Genomic DNA, 16,911 nt, shown 5'->3' on the forward strand with positions numbered 1-16,911 from the left:
TTTCATACAACCAATACAGCCAACACATAATAAATCCATTACGTTATTTTTCGACATAGTTTCCATATCGGTTGAGGCATTTGTCGCATCCTGGGATGAGTTCCAAGATTCCCTCCTCGTAAAAACTCTGTCCTTGCGTGTTCAGCCACGTTGTCACGAAGTGTTTCACCTCCTCATCTGGAGCGAAGCGACGACGTCCTAGGTGCTCCTTCAAGTGCGGGAACAGTTGAAAATCGCTTGGAGCGAGGTCCGGGCTGTAGGAAGAGTGGTCGATATCCCGGCGAAACTGCTTCAATAACGTGATAGTTTTCTGGGCTCTATGGAACATCATCTTGCGTTATGCTGATGAGACATTACAGTCTCCCCGTAAACCTCGAGCAGCTGTCGGTGAATTTCAGCCACGGTTACATGTTTCACGTATACTGTTGTCGTCAGTCTGATATTTACGTCTAAGAAGTGAACAAATAAATTATAATATTCTAATTAAAAAACACTATGGTTCGTAGGTCTATGGCTGGCCAGATGTTGTACCTTTCCTTAAGCAGCTAACTTTGGTCGACATACACAGTTCGCCAAGTAAAATACTGTACGTACCCCATTCAGAGAATTAATGTTTGATACCTACCCTTATGCTTTATATATGTTCATACTTTATCATCGATTGATGAGCCGTGATCGCTCATTCCTCTACAGAAATTTGATTCGTCTTTCTGTTCATTTCGTCACATCATAATAAATAGGTCGACCTGGCAAGAATCTAAAGGATTTATAGAAATAAGAAGTAAGCTAATTACTGGTTTTAATTAACCATCGTTCATAAGCGAAGGAAAAAGTTAAGTTGTTGATCAGTTTCCTTAATAAACATTTAAGTTTTAGGACATGTGTATTATTCGTTCAACTTTGGATTAAAAAATAAAATCCAAAATATTAACGAAAGACTTTGATGTTTGTCTTAGAACATGCTCAACTTCCTGTTTGCTCTCATGGGTACAGCGCTCGTTGTTGTACTCTTGTTTTCAGACTCAAAGACTGCCGGGACTACAGGACCTCGAATGTAAAGCAGATCTCACTTTAAGAGCCTGACGTACTAAAAATAATACAAAATTTGTCATTTTTCTTTTGCTTGTTTTTCATAAGTGAAAGGAAATCTTGAAATGCAACTTACAACAATCATAGATAATGTTATTCTACAACAGAAAATATGAATCTGAAGAATTTTCAGTGTTGTTACCCATAGAAATTACAGTGTTGCCAGAATAACAATTCTCCCAAAAATCTAAGTTAAGGCAGTGACTAAAGGAACGAACTCAACTGCATTTGATAACGTAACATGTTGTTTTGGAATTCTGTAAATTACTTTTTAAATAATACTTGTGTTTAGTTTGTAATGAACAAAATTGTTTTAACATACAATTATTAAAATTAAATAATAATGTTATCTAAAAAGTAGTTCACAGGATTCCAAGACAACATGATACGTAATCAAATACAGTTGAGGGGGCGCGGTGGCTCAGTAATAGAGCGTTCACTTCCGGTGCTTGGGGTCCCTGGTTCGATCCCAGCTCGCGCCGTGTGAACTTTGTGGTGGACAAGCACCGTGCTCGTGGGTTTTCTCGGGGTTCTCCCGTTTCCTCCCACTATCTTCATTCCATCATTTCACTCATTTCTCATTATCACCGTCTCCTTTAGCCTAACCGGCATAAACGTGGGACGTTAAACTTGAAAGATTTTCAAATACAGTTGAATTCGTTTCTTCAGTCGCTGACTTAACTTAAATTTTGGGGGAAATGTTATTCTGGCAACACTGATTTCTATGGATGGCAACACTGAAAATTCTTCAGGTTCATATTTTCTGTTGTAGAATAACATTATCTATGATTGTGGTAAGTTGCATTTCATTCTCTCCTTTCACTTATGAAAAACAAGCAAAACAAAAATGGTATTTTTTTGTTATTTTAGTATGTCAGGCTCTTAACAGTAGACACGTCCTTTTTTTTATGAATTTGCCGTAAATCGTTGCACAATTATAGGCACTGGAACTACTATGCTAGTAAAGCAAGGAAAATGTGGCCACTAAATTAGTAGAAGACGGGCATTGTGGCCAGTTTCTTTCCTTGTGGCTTAAAATATTGAATGCAAGAAAACTAGAATTATCGAAGGCCGTGGTGGCTCAGTGGTAGAGGGTTCATCTCTGGTGCATGTGGTCCTCGGTTCGATCCTAGATCGCACCAAGTGAGCTTTATGCTGGACAAACACCGTGTGCATGGGTTTTCTCGGTGTTCTCCCGTTTCCTCCCACTTTCTCTATTCCACCATTTCATTTTTTTCTCATCATCACTGTCTCTTGTAGCCAGCCGGCAGAAGCGTGGGACGTAAAACTTAGATTTTATTTTCATAGAATTATGGAACTGGAGTGGGATAGTTTGAGTTATGATTAGGAATATTACTTCATGTAATTATGACTTCATTACTCAAACGTTTACTTGTAGATGTTAATATTTCTCCGATATATTACTCTTGACTTGTTACATAATGATAAAAAGCCAAATCCTTAATGGAGAAGAACATAGTTGACATTTCTAATTGTTTTTCTATGATAACAGACTTACGATGCGCAAAAAATATTTGTTCACTACAAAAATTTTTCTGTACCTTTGGAAGTATTTATACTGGTTTTCATTGTTTTGCGGCTGCAATTCGAATCCATATTTGGCAACACTGTAGTGAGTATTCCAAGTTTAAAGAGTTGTCTTTTCCATCGAGTCGTAGTCTGACTGGTTCCTTGTCTCTTTTTTTTCTTTTCTGTGTCTTTGTAAGAGTCTTTTGCCAAAATATTTCCTTCCTTGAGAAATTACAACCAGCCGAGGGATTGCGAACATACCTCTCGCCTACCGCTTTGAAGTTCACTGAGTCGTTGAGCCGTGTCTCTTGATTCTCTCCCGCTGCCTCTCTCTTCATTTCCCAGAATCTGTACCAACATTAATCGTGTTCGAAGAGAAACCACACCTCTCCTATTTCGCATGCGGCTCTTTCAGCATACACCTAGCCCAACTCCTCTTTATATTTAAATCAATCTCATCGATCTTAAGTTATCCTTGTTGTTGCTTGCTTGTTTCATCCTGTGAGTTAGTCCACGGTGCTTACAAATAAGATAGCTCGGTTGAATACGTAATAGGATGAAGATAATTATAAAATTTAATATGCATTTTATTAGAAAATAAATTATTTTTAGGGAGAGGCTATAAACTTACGAAGAACTTGAGCGGCTCTTGGGCTCAGTCTGGCCCGAGCCCGTAAAGCACCGCGAGTCCGTGTGAAACGATCTTTATCAATGGATAGCAAGCTCGAGCCGAGCGATGTTAATGAGCACGAGCGAGTGATAGCTCTGTTGGAAATAGCAAGCCCGAGCTCTTAGTAAGGTTGATGAGCGTGAATCTCAATGAAAATAGAGAGCCCTAATTCGAGAGTGCCCGAGCCTCAGATAGCGTGAGGTTTAACTAAGAACCAACTAATTAACTGTAAGGCCTATGGAACCGGGAGGCTCAATGCCGCTTTCACAAAAGCTCTCCATTGATTTCTGTCCTTAGCCAACTGGGTCCACTTTCTACTTTTTATTCCTGTTTCTGCGAGATCCATCTTAATATTGACCTCCAATCTGTGTCCGTGTCTTCTTAATTGTCGTTTTCCGATCGGTCTTCCAGTCAAGACTTTGAAAGCGTTTCTACTTTCTTCCATTCTAGAGTTATATGACCTTCCCACCTAGCTTCCTAGACTTGACGACCCTAACAATGTTGGGTAAACCATATAAATTATGTAGTTCCTCGTTATGACGTTTCTGCCATTCCCCATTCCCGTTCCTTTTGGGTCCGAATATTCGTCTCAGGATCTTGTTCTCAAATACTTTCAGTCCATGTTCTTCCTTTACAGTAATCGACCATGTTTCGCAACCATATAGTAGAGCTACAGTAGGCATGATTATCGTTTTATATATTTTAAGCTTCAAATTCCTCGACAGAATTCGCGACGACAAAAGATATTGGACTGAGCAATAACACGAATTTCCTGTTTTTAGACGACATTTAATTTCTTCGTGAATATAGTTTTCGTGTGTTAATATTGATCCTAGATATTTGCAAATATCCACTTTGTCTAAAGTGTTATTTGACATCTTAACGCATCTATAATTTACCATATTACTATGCTGACGAACTTCCATGTATTTAGTTTTCTCTGCATTTACTTCTAAACCCATGTTTTTGGAAGCTTTAATAAGACCTCTGCATTTGTTTCTGTTGTTCTGCTATCGCCTCCTATTAAATTTACATCATCAGCATATGCCATAATCTGGTGAATAGCGTTCAATTCTAGGCGCTGGTTGCTATCTTTCATTTTCTTTATATCGTGTTGAACTGAGACCACTGAGCGCAAACCTCTGCGTTCGGAACTTTTCTTTAAAAGAAGTAGTAGTGACACGTGTACACCACGTGAAGGAGTTTGGTTTGTATGACGTGATATTTTCTCAGTTACCATTGAAACCGGAAGTTGTCGTAAATTTCTACCACTTGCAGTTTAGAGATATTAGAGTGGAGATTGATTATATTCTCAGTTATGCTTAGATGATTGCAGAAAACCGCTTCCCGCTATTTATTATCCTTTTTGCTCTAGAGTGATCAACGTTAAAACCGGAAATGGTTCATTTCTGCCTCTTCCGGTTTGAATACCACCTCCATTATCGAACTAAATTTCTAACTGTTGACCCCCTACATCTTGACCAAAATTGTGACAATGGGTCAAGTAGTCCTTGAGACTTTATTTCCCGGTCAGATGGACAGACAGCGTAAATACGAGGTAAACTTCGTAAAACTCGATTGTACTTCGTAAAAATCAAAGCTACCGCGTGTTTGTTCTAAGAAACCCATAACTGACAAGTGATATACAGGGTGTTTTCAAAACGCAGACAACGTTCGGGAGGTAATCCCTGACACCAAGATAAGACAAAAAGTATAAACCAACCTGGGTGCACAAATGCTTCCTTTCGGAGTTATAGGCTGCGGAAAACATGAAAAAATGAACTTTAAAGGCCCATAGCTCCAAAACTATGAGACATACCGTAGTCAGGTCAAGACTTCACTTAGGAACTGACATGTGCACTATCCAAAAATCAATGTTTCAGAATCCTAAGGTACTGACGTAACAATTTTTATATAGGCAGTTTGGCTGCGGGCATATAATTTGAGGTACTCACCAACTACCTCCATAAAAGTTGTTGTGGAAGAGCCGCAGGATTCTGAAACATGCATATTTGGATAGAGCACATACTAGTTCCAAAATGAAGTGTTGACCCGACTACGGTTGGTCCCATAGTTTTCGAGCTGTGGGCCTTTAAAGTTCATTTTTTCATGTTTTCAGCAGCCTATAACTCCGAAAGGAAGCAGTTGTGCATCCAGGTTGGTCTAGACTTTTTGTGTTATCTTGATGTCAGGAATCACCTACCAAACGTTGCTGATGTTGTTTTGAAACACCCTGTTTATTTTTATTGCAAGCTCGAAGACTTGGAACGTCTTACGAAACTATACCCTCTTTCAGGGAAGTAAGAGGGGAGCCATGCTGGCTGATTGGTGGAGCGCTTATCTTTGGTGCGTGGGGTCGCAGGTTCGATTCCCGGGCCAAGTACGTTTGTAGTGGACAACATCTTCTTCGTGGGTTTTCTCGGGATATTCCAGTTTCCTCCCACATTATCATTCCATCAATTCTTCCATAATCGATTCGCTTGCGTCTCCTTTTGTCTAAAGGGCATACTCGTCGGAGATTAAACTGAAAGATTGAGGCAAGTAGGCAAGTGACTCTATGAGAAAAGAAGAAACGAAGAATAAGTAGGAGGTCTAAATGAAAATTGTATACCTTCAAACATGTGCTTAGAACCATAGCAGTGTAGTCAGTAAGGCGTGATCCTAGGAAATGTGCGACCCGTGTTCAATTCCTAGCGGGAGTGTTTTTTGTCGTTTCTCTCTCGTTTTAGTGCAGCTGTAAGATTCACGCTGTCTCTTTAAAATAAAGACCTGAAGCAAACTATGGGGTTTACAGCACCTCCATGAGTATCGAAGTCAAATTTTGGATCTTTATTTCAACATACTATCCTTGGGTCTTCATACCCTGGACTGACAAGGGGTGACATTTACTTTACATAAATATTTTAATGTCTCACATGATGATGTATATAAACAGTTCCAGACGCTGGTGTTTACAAACACCACCACGTGGTTTGGTAAGAGGATTCCACACACCAGATGGATCTACCATCACCTGGAAACGACGGGCTTCTGGTCCCTCCCATGGAGCAGACGATAACAACGGAGAAGCTGCGCCACCGTCGCCCGAGGACCTCTATAAATTGGCTGGACGACTGCAATTCTGACCAGTTCACTGGTGCCCCTCCTATCGGAACATTAGGAGTAACCTAACCCCAGGCCTCTAGTCTGCTTTGGGACTATGCCTTTCCTTTCTGCTGGTCTAGCCTGCTTCGGGGCTCTGTGGTCACCTAACCAACCCACTGCTTGTTTCGGAGCTTTGGGTCCCTAACGCCACTCTGCTTAGCCTGCTTCGTGGCTTTGTAAACATCCTGTCTGCGATCTTACGGTCAAATTCTACTTATAACTAACCTTGTAAATTTGGAGAGCTTATTTGTATAGTATTTTGTAAAAATACTTTTTATAGTGGAATTTTCATAGTAAAAGCCGTCACAGTAGGAGTCGATTCCGGACACTCTTTTTTATTAACACTGTACCTATAACCTATATGGCACTAAGTTTTACAATATACATAAAAAAAACAGTATTCTCCATTTATGCTCGCCGTAGTCAGATCATTTTTACCCAGACATGTTAGAGGGGAGATTCCTGCCCCCAAAGCTCTAGAATTCCCCACCCCAAGTTTAGGAGCAGCATGCAGGTAATGATGTATAATTAATTTAGTTTGTGATGAACGGTAGCAGTGGTAGAACGCCTACCTCTAGTGCGTGGGGTCCCTGGTTCAATTCCCGGCCAATTAAGTTTATGGTGGACAACATCGTGTCCGTTTCGGGGTACTCCCGTTTCCTCCCACATGTTCATTCTACCAACTCTTTTGTCAGCAATCATTTGCCTTAATCACCGTCTCCCTTAGCCTAAAGGGTGTAATTGTGAGACGTTAAACTGAAAATTTTCATTATTTTTTAATGGTTCTGTGCTTAAGCAAGGATGTCTTCAGAAAGCAAAGCCTCTAAAATAATGAGGAAACAAATCACGTAACAATAAGACTGAGAATCAATCTTTGCATAACATGTACAAATAAATAAATAAGGAAAATCTCATGATATAGTGTTCAACAAAATTTGGATCTTCTTATAATAAAGTTAATACACGGTCAGATAGCGACAGGGAATCTTTGAGTTTGATGTCCCACGGTTATGCCGAGCAGGCTAAACGAGGCGGTGATAAAGAGAAATGAATGAAATGGTGGAATGAAGAAAGTGGGAGGAAACAGGAGAACCCCGAGGAAACCAACACAGAGGGTGTTTGTCCACCACAAAGTTCACTTGGTGCGAGCTAGGATCGAACCAGGGACCTCATGCACCAAAAGTGAGCGCTCTACCACTGAGCCACCGTGGCCCCAGCGGCAAGGAATCTATGGTCTCCCCCATAGAACTTTAGGTTCCTCCCTGAAATCGAGAAGAATTAACAGGGCCGGATAAGATTTTTTTTTTAACCAATACGTTTCAGTACGACGTATTATGCTTTGTTTGTATTATTTACCCTGTTGAAATTCATTTCAGAACTGCTTTTTATAAATTAGATAATTAAATTAGATAATTTTGTGCAGTCCACAAAAGTATATAGCAGTTCAGTTGATAAAATAGCTATTAACAACAATAAATGTGTTGATGTGATATGAACTTATTTTCAAAGTTCAGGATGAATACTGAAATCATTTGTCTTCATTCCAGGATAATAGAAAAAAAATATTTGTATTCATTTGTAGAGGAAGGGGGGGGGTTGCGGAAGAGTATGCGTGTAAATGACCTATACAATTGCCATTATTGTGTTTGTACCATTGGAGAAGTTGATTTCAAATATTTAAAACAACAGCCAATTGAATTCATAGGAGGCACACCAGATTAAATTGTCTATTATTATGTTCAATTGTAAACTGGTGTCATCAACAATTTTTCTTTATATTTTTTTTTTCCGATTTTACATGATCATTCTCGCCAGAAATCTGTTATACAATTGCTGGAAACTGTTCAGTAATTACAAATGGGTTCTGTGTTCCAATTCCAATACCATACTTTTTTTGTGCCTTTATTTTACGAAGAGAATACTAAAAAAATGTAATAGGAGTGTTTCCATTAAGGTTGATTATCTAGTGTATCACAGTGCATTTGTTACTTAGTTTTGAATAGAGTTCGTTTCGTCAGTTTATATTTTATTTTATTTTTTTTTAAATCTGAATTGTGAATACTGTAATTGTGAAACAGTAATTATCTGTTACGAATTCAATATATTTAGAAAAGGAACTTTTTATTCTATACATTCGAATACAGATAAAGCTGCTTTGATTGCATACAATTCCACAAAAATACAATTTATATTCATAGATATTGTATACGAAAATACATTTACTCCTTTGTGTGTGAGTGAAATTCTATGTTCAGTACTTTTGTCTATTATTTGGGAAAATGAAATAGCTTTGCTAAGAGATAAGAGGATCACGCGATTCCATATCCTTCTATCATAGACAACCAACATTTCTTTACTACTGTGCAAGTTGCGTTCAATTAAAAGAAGAGCTCATCCGTGGCTAAGCGGTTAGCCTACGCCTTTGTCGTGGGAGACCTGGGTTCGATTCCCGGCGGGAGCTCATGTGGTTCGGATTCCACGTTAATCAGTAGGTCCACGTCTCATATAGCCTCGCTGCTGAACGGGACGTTAAACTCAACTGAACTCAACTCAATTAAAAGAATCTAAACGCGGTGTGGATGGGCAACGTTAACGCCACCATACGCATGAAGATGTTTAAACTCAAAGTGAGTGGGCACCGTTAACGTCACCATACCCGTGAAGAGGTTTAAATGTGATATGGATTGGCACCGGCAACGTCACCATATCTGTAAAGATATTAATGAATCTACTCAATCAACGAACTTGGCCGATATAATTACTCTAGCAGTCTATTAAAAAAAAGAAATAAGAAATTTGCTTTCGTTCAAGAGTTACCGTCTGGAAAACGTACGTACGTACTAACTGTAAAGTGTTGTAGGTTTCATTAAAGTTTATTTTTTAGCCCCCAGCGTAACCATATGGGAGCTTTATAGTTTTACTCCAGGTGGACGTGTGTTTGTATGCATCTATTGATTTTTGTATTTGTATGTATATATGGAAGTATGTATGTAAGAAGGTATGTATGTGTATGGATTTATGTGTATGTATGTATGTATGGATGCAGGCTCGTATCCATGGTGGGCCGCCTTAAATATTTACTGGCGGCCTCCCAAAGGTTTTCATGGTAGGCTTGCAAATGAACTATTCTATGGTGGTGAACTATAATATGATTGGATCGCCCCCCCCCCAACTTCTACCGGTTCCCCTATATTTTTGGGTTGACTACGGACCTGGATGTAGGTAAGGATGTATGCATTCTTGTATGTATGTAAGTATGGACGGATGGATGGATATATGCAAGGATGTATGCGAGGATATATATACAGTGGTCGAAGTGAGACGGTATGCGCTGGTATATGCCATACCAGCTCTGGTTTTTCAGTGATGAAGGCATACCGTATCTGGTTTTTCAGTGATAAAGACAATATTTAAATAGCCGGTATGTTGACTCAAAATCGTAATAAAACATACCGCCTCTGTTTTTTCCCACTTCGAACACTGTATATATATGTGTATGTATGTAAAGATGTATGCATGCATAGATGGATTGATATATGTATGTATGGAAATTTATTTAGTGGCAGTAGTCTTATTTAAATTTCATTAGGACCCGATTATAGTCTTCTGAACTGAACCATAAAACTCTTCAACGTCTGACAGTGCTAGTATCATAATTAACCGACTTCATTATGTGCATGTTCACGCATAACTTCAACATAGACGTATCAATTTGGATTATTCATTGTTTTTTTTTTTTCTTACAGTTAGTTTTGAAAGAGTATACTTTGTTCCAGTTTCATATAAATTTTTATCGTGATCTTTTAGAGTTAGACCAGAAAATTCCCTAACAGCTAATTGTATTAATACCGTGTGTATGTTCGCATGTAATTCCTTAACACACAGACTTAATTTAAGAAAAGAAATATATGTTTGATCACGCATGCTCATGCTTTGTAAGTCGACTATTTTGTACGAGGTTTGTGTCCTACATTAATTTAGGTATCTCACTAAGTTACTGGAGTCACGAAAAATGAAAAAAAAATGAAAAGAAAAGTAACAACTTCAAAAACGCACTAAAAGGCAGAAAATAAAAAAATCTAATAAAAAACGTTGAGAGACTTAAATGAAAACGCCGAAATAATAATAATAATAATAATAATAATAATAATAATTCATTGGGGCGAAGCTTCTTTTTACTTGCCTTATGCATTCGTTTATCCTGTTCCTCCTCTGATATGCCTGAACCGTTTTGAACCAAATTTGATACAGTGATTCGAGAGCACGCACTGATTGTCGTAAGGGGTCATATGCCCTCATCGGACTAGACATCGAGGAATAATCCCCCAGGGAATGTCCATAGACTTAACATTGCAAAAGCATTTGGTGCGCATGAATTCTCATTGTAAACAATGGAAAATAAAATTTTCAGCATTAGAAATGGGGCGAAGCCCTTTTCGTTTTGTTTCTACGAACACAATTTTTCTAAGCCATTATGCTCTTCACTGAGTTGCCAAATTCAACTATTTGCATGTCGTTTTCGTTCTTAAAAACAATTCATGTACTAAAAAGATTCTATGAATAATAAAGGTTGATCGCTTTGTTTCAAATTAGCAGTTATTGTATATCTAGTTACTATTACTGTATCTATTATTTTTTTTAAAAAAAAAATCTGTGCCAAGCCAAGCGGATTAATGTCTCATAAAATTACCACTCAAACTAATTTTATATTAGGCGCTGATTTGTTTGACTTGGCATAAACATCAATTTTCTTTATGTATAATCACAGTAATGAACATTTTCTGGCTTTAAGAGCTTTCTATTATTATTATTATTATTATTATTATTATTATTATTATTATTATTATTATTATTATTATTATTATTATCTGCTTTTAGCACTTTTCTTATTTCCTGCTTTCCATAGCTTTTCTTAAAGTCTGTTAATATTGATTTTTTAAATTACTTGTTCGTCTCTTTGAACGCCATTTTATAATAGCAAAGCATTTTCAAATATTTTGTTCATTTTTCCGGCAGCATTTTCCAAAATATGATACAATATTCAAACGTCGTAATATATTTTCGGACGTCACTTTTTCGAACCTTCCAATCAAAAAAATATGAAAACTAAAGCTATATATATGTATTTTGGTAGATGTATACATATAGTTTGTAGGTCTTACGTTATTTGTAAGATGAAGATTGATGATATAGTCCATGATCAAGAAAGAAAATATATATATAACGGTGGTATGTTTCATGTTATAAGATAAATTTCTAAAGGGCGATACGCCTCTTGACCTTGTGGATAGATGAAGATTAAAGTTTTTTTTTTTCTATCTTTTTCATACGTGCTTCTATGAAAAGGTCTGCTCCTCTGTCCAAGTATTGGCTAGATGCTCAATCGCCCACCAATAGATGTTGAGATGTTTCTTTTTTCGATGGATGCTTAATAGAAGGTTTTTTTTTCTTTTGGTTGCAGGAGAGACTGCTGCTATCGGTGCTGCCCCAACACGTTGCTATGGAGATGAAGGCTGACATAATATCGCCCGTCGAAGGCCAATTCCACAAGATATACATTCAAAAACATGAAAACGTTAGGTCAGTACGCTTTTTTTTTATTCTACTTATCTATCTAATAGGATATATCTTGAATGCACGTCCTTTAAAAATCACTCTTATTCTTTATATACAGCGTGTCTCCAAAGTCCTCTGACAGAGTAACTCTGTTATTATCAGAGTTACAACAAAATATAAATGGGAAAACACTCTCCAAATATCACGTTTTCAATCTAAAGTGAAGGATTTTTTTTTTTAAATCGGACGAGCCGTTTAAGCTGTACACTCTTCATGTGTACACTGTTAAATGAAAATGCAACGTTGCCATTTACCTGGACCCACAACATAAGTGAATGAAGTGACTGTCTTTGACGCTAACGTGTCGATTGCCAGCGCCCATTTTAAACATGCCTCCATTCACCATACTCTTAAAAAATGTATCCAGGTCCTGGTAAATATCAACTTCCATTTTCATTTAACATTGGACGCATAAAGAGTGTACAGCCCAAACGGCTCACCCTATGAAAAAAGATCCTTCATTTTAGATTGAAAACATCACATTTGGAGACGGTTGCCCCTCTTACATTTTGTTATAGCTCTGATAGTAACAGAGTTACTCTATGTCAGAGAACTTTCAAGACACTATATATATATATATATATATATATATATATATATATATATATATATATATATATATATATATATATATATATACAGGGTGTTTCAAAATAACACCGACAACACTCGGGAGATGATTCCTGACACCAAGATAAGATAGAAAGTATAGACCAACCTGGGTGCACAAATGCTTCCTTTCGGAGTTATAGGCTGCCGAAAACATGAAAAAATGAACTTTAAAGGCCCATAGCTTCAAAACTTGTGGGACCTACCGTAGTCTGGTCAACACCTGCCTAGTGGTAATAGCTGTAGCTAGCGTGTAGACAAATTGCCGATTAGTGACAGTTAATTACAAAGTAAATATTGTGTTACCTCAAAAGATGACATAGTCGAATTATACAGGATGAGGCAAAAGTCTGCGTACTCCCCATAAAAGTCGAACGATGTGAGGAATCATAATGTTGTGTGGTATGGGGTGTCTATAGGTGACGATGCCATTAACAAACCGGACTTCTGTGCCAGAGATAAAGTTTAGCAAAGTTATGGAGAAAATAAGTGATGACATAGATGGAACGCTAGTCAAACTGTTAGGAGGTTCATTTGTTTCTTCTTGTTACTGTTAAGAAATATGCCTTAAGGTAATGCTGTATGACATGGATGGAACGCCAGTGAAACTGTTAGGAGATTCATTTGTTTCTTCTTGTTACTGTTAAGAAATATGCCTTAAAGTAATGCTGTATGACATGGATGGAACGCCAGTCAAACTGTTAGGAGGTTCATTTGTTTCTTCTTGTTACTGTTAAGAAATATGCCTTAAGGTAATGCTGTATGACATGGATGGAACGCCAGTCAACCTGTTAGGAGGTTCATTTGTTTCTTCTTGTTACTGTTAAGAAATATGCCTTAAGGTAATGCTGTATGACATGGATGGAACGCCAGTCAAACTGTTAGGAGGTTCATTTGTTTCTTCTTGTTACTGTTAAGAAATATGCCTTAAGGTAATGCTGTATGACATGGATGGAACGCCAGTCAAACTGTTAGGAGGTTCATTTGTTTTCTTCTTGTTACTGTTAAGAAATATGCCTTAAGGTAATGCTGTATGACATGGATGGAACGCCAGTCAAACTGTTAGGAGGTTCATTTGTTTCTTCTTGTTACTGTTAAGAAATATGCCTTAAGGTAATGCTGTATGACATGGATGGAACGCCAGTCAACCTGTTAGGAGGTTCATTTGTTTCTTCTTGTTACTGTTAAGAAATATGCCTTAAGGTAATGCTGTATGACATGGATGGAACGCCAGTCAAACTGTTAGGAGGGTTCATTTGTTTCTTCTTGTTACTGTTAAGAAATATGCCTTAAGGTAATGCTGTATGACATGGATGGAAGGCCAGTCAAACTGTTAGGAGGTTCATTTGTTTCTTCTTGTTACTGTTAAGAAATATGCCTTAAGGTAATGCTGTATGACATGGATGGAACGCCAGTCAAACTGTTAGGAGGTTCATTTATTTCTTCTTGTTACTGTTAAGAAATATGCCTTAAGGTAATGCTGTATGACATGGATGGATCGCCAGTCAAACTGTTAGGAGGTTCATTTGTTTCTTCTTGTTACTGTTAAGAAATATGCCTTAAGGTAATGCTGTATGACATGGATGGAACGCCAGTCAAACTGTTAGGAGGTTCATTTGTTTCTTCTTGTTACTGTTAAGAAATATGCCTTAAGGTAATGCTGTATGACATGGATGGAACGCCAGTGAAACTGTTAGGAGATTCATTTGTTTCTTCTTGTTACTGTTAAGAAATATGCCTTAAAGTAATGCTGTATGACATGGATGGAACGCCAGTCAAACTGTTAGGAGGTTCATTTGTTTCTTCTTTTTACTGTTAAGAAATATGCCTTAAGGTAATGCTGTATGACATGGATGGAACACCAGTCAACCTGTTAGGAGGTTCATTTGTTTCTTCTTGTTACTGTTAAGAAATATGCCTTAAGGTAATGCTGTATGACATGGATGGAACGCCAGTCAAACTGTTAGGAGGTTCATTTGTTTCTTCTTGTTACTGTTAAGAAATATGCCTTAAGGTAATGCTGTATGACATGGATGGAACGCCAGTCAAACTGTTAGGAGGTTCATTTGTGCATCTATCGTTAAGCACTATGCTTTAAACTAACGCTGTTATTGAGTTCATCAGACTAAATTGTACGATTTTTTTTTCAGTGAAGTCTTGAAATGTAAAAAGGAAGTGCTGTACAATGTAGTAGTTCATTACAGTAAAATGTAGAGCTATCAATAAATTGTAAAAATTCATTTTAAGTACCGTATAATATTAAGTTTTATCGCATCGTGGTAAGTAGAGATGCTGTCTCGACTCGAAAATGTGCTGTAAAAGTGATGTCTCGAATTGGAAAATATATAATTTTCTATTGGAAGAGCCGTGTCTCGACTCGAATTTTGTCAGGAAAATCCTGTCTCAACTCGTCTTGTGCGCATCCCTAGCGGTAAGTTTTGACGCGGATGTAAAGCATGTTTCCGAACATGCGCAATATAGATAACAAGTTTCTACTACTGTGATTGTTATGGATTTTGTATACACCTTGCTGCACTATTTTTATGTTCCTTTAATAACGTTATGATTTAATTATGTTTTCTTCGAAATCGGAAGGACTTGTGTTAACAATTGCTTCTGAAAGTCGGCTTTAATTTAGCTTTAAAAAATAAATAAAATGGGGACATTCACTTACATACAGCTGCATGTATTCAATTGGTAATGCCATCATGTGAAAAAATTTTATAAAGAAAAAATGTACCAATGCATTTGGCTGAAGAAGGAAATAGTAATTCCAGGAAAACAGAGTGGAATATGCCGTTTGAACTTCCAAAAATAAAATAACGAAGCACAATAGAATAATTTATTCCTTTCCAATTTGTTTCACTGTGTTTTGCTGTTGTGGGGGAGGGGGTCCTTTTTTTTTCGAAATCATATTTCCCTTGTAGAATGTGCAATATTGATTTCACTCTGGTGACGAACAACCCGCGATACCTAATCCCCTTGTGATTGGTAGAGAATGTCCGTCACTAGAAACTCTGAATGCGTTTATTAATATGTTTGTTTCCACCAATGAGATCGGTTTTCGTCGTTTATGCTCTTCTGTTTATTCTCTCTCTCTCTCTCTCTCTAGCTTGCAGTGTGCAATCCTGTTCTCTCTGCTCAAATTTCATTGCAAAGTACAAACTACGTGAACTCGGCTACCGCAGCGAAATAGAAATTAATTGAAATCTTTTGAGTTTTACGTTTCACGATTATGCCGCGTCGGCTAAAGGAGACGATGATGATGAAAAATAATTGAAATGGTGAAATGAAGAAAGTTGGAGGAAACTGGAGAACCCCGAGAAAACCCACGCAGATGGGGTTTGTCCACCACAAAGTTCAATTGGCACGAGCGGGGGTCGAACCAGGGACTCCACGCACCAGAGGTGAATGCTCTACCACTGGCCACTGCGGCCGCGCAGCAAAATAGAATTTGATACACAGAGGATTCAGTGTACTTTTATACAGAGAAAGAAACGTAATTAATTTTGTCCAGATGCGGATTATCACATTTTTTCGCTTTCTTTCATAGGACACTAGCTGGAATATTAATTTTTCGCACACGAAAAATAGTTGATGGAAAATATTTGAAACGTTATGTTTGAACTTCCTTCCTCCTCCCTCTCCCTTCTTACGTTGTATATTTGAATGGAATGAAATTATAAAAAACTAGGGATGGCCACAAAGTTCCGGTTCCGGCAGAACCGGTTCCGAGAAGAACCGGTTCTCGGAGATCCGGTTTTCAGAACCGGTTATGGAACCGGTTCAGAACCTGGATCCGAAAACCCGGTTCCAGAACCGGATCTTAGGAACCGGTTCCATACCTGGATCCGAAACCCCCAAAGACCCGTAAAGGAGGCACAAAGTTCACCTTTAAAAAAATGCAAAGAGGACCATGCGCTTGTGCCTTCCCCGCCCAGACCCGCTTGTGCCCCCAGAAAAAAATTTTGGTCCACCACTGGGTGTTTAGCCAAATGAGTTGGCCAGTTTGCCTGTTTAGCCAATGAGTTTGCCAGTTACCCAGTTTATTTAGCCAAATGAGACAAGCTGCCGCCGCCTGGGCGCCTGCCTATCGCTTGCACCATTTCATCTAACATACTGTTCACAGCCTGCCAGCAGCTCGGGTTTAGCGTAGGGATGATCACAAAGTTTCGGTTTCAGCGGAACCGGTTCCACGAGGAACCGGTTCTTGGAGATCCGATTTTCAGAACCGGTTCCGGTTTCGGATCCAG

The 16,911-nt window shown here is 38.1% G+C and overlaps 1 protein-coding gene across 1 annotated transcript in view; it reads left to right on the forward strand.

The window, feature by feature from the left end:
• rut (adenylate cyclase rutabaga) overlaps window positions 1-16,911 on the forward strand; it is a gene marked incomplete in the record, with an annotated part of 698,554 nt that overhangs the window by 468,186 nt on the left and 213,457 nt on the right. The window contains 1 exon segment of the mRNA XM_081741008.1: window positions 11,895-12,013. Within this exon segment, the coding sequence (XP_081597134.1) occupies window positions 11,895-12,013 (119 nt within the window).

This window comes from Thermobia domestica, chromosome 15, assembly GCF_964235325.1.
Source record: "Thermobia domestica chromosome 15, izTheDome1.hap1.1, whole genome shotgun sequence".
NCBI classification, from domain to species: domain Eukaryota; kingdom Metazoa; phylum Arthropoda; class Insecta; order Zygentoma; family Lepismatidae; genus Thermobia; species Thermobia domestica.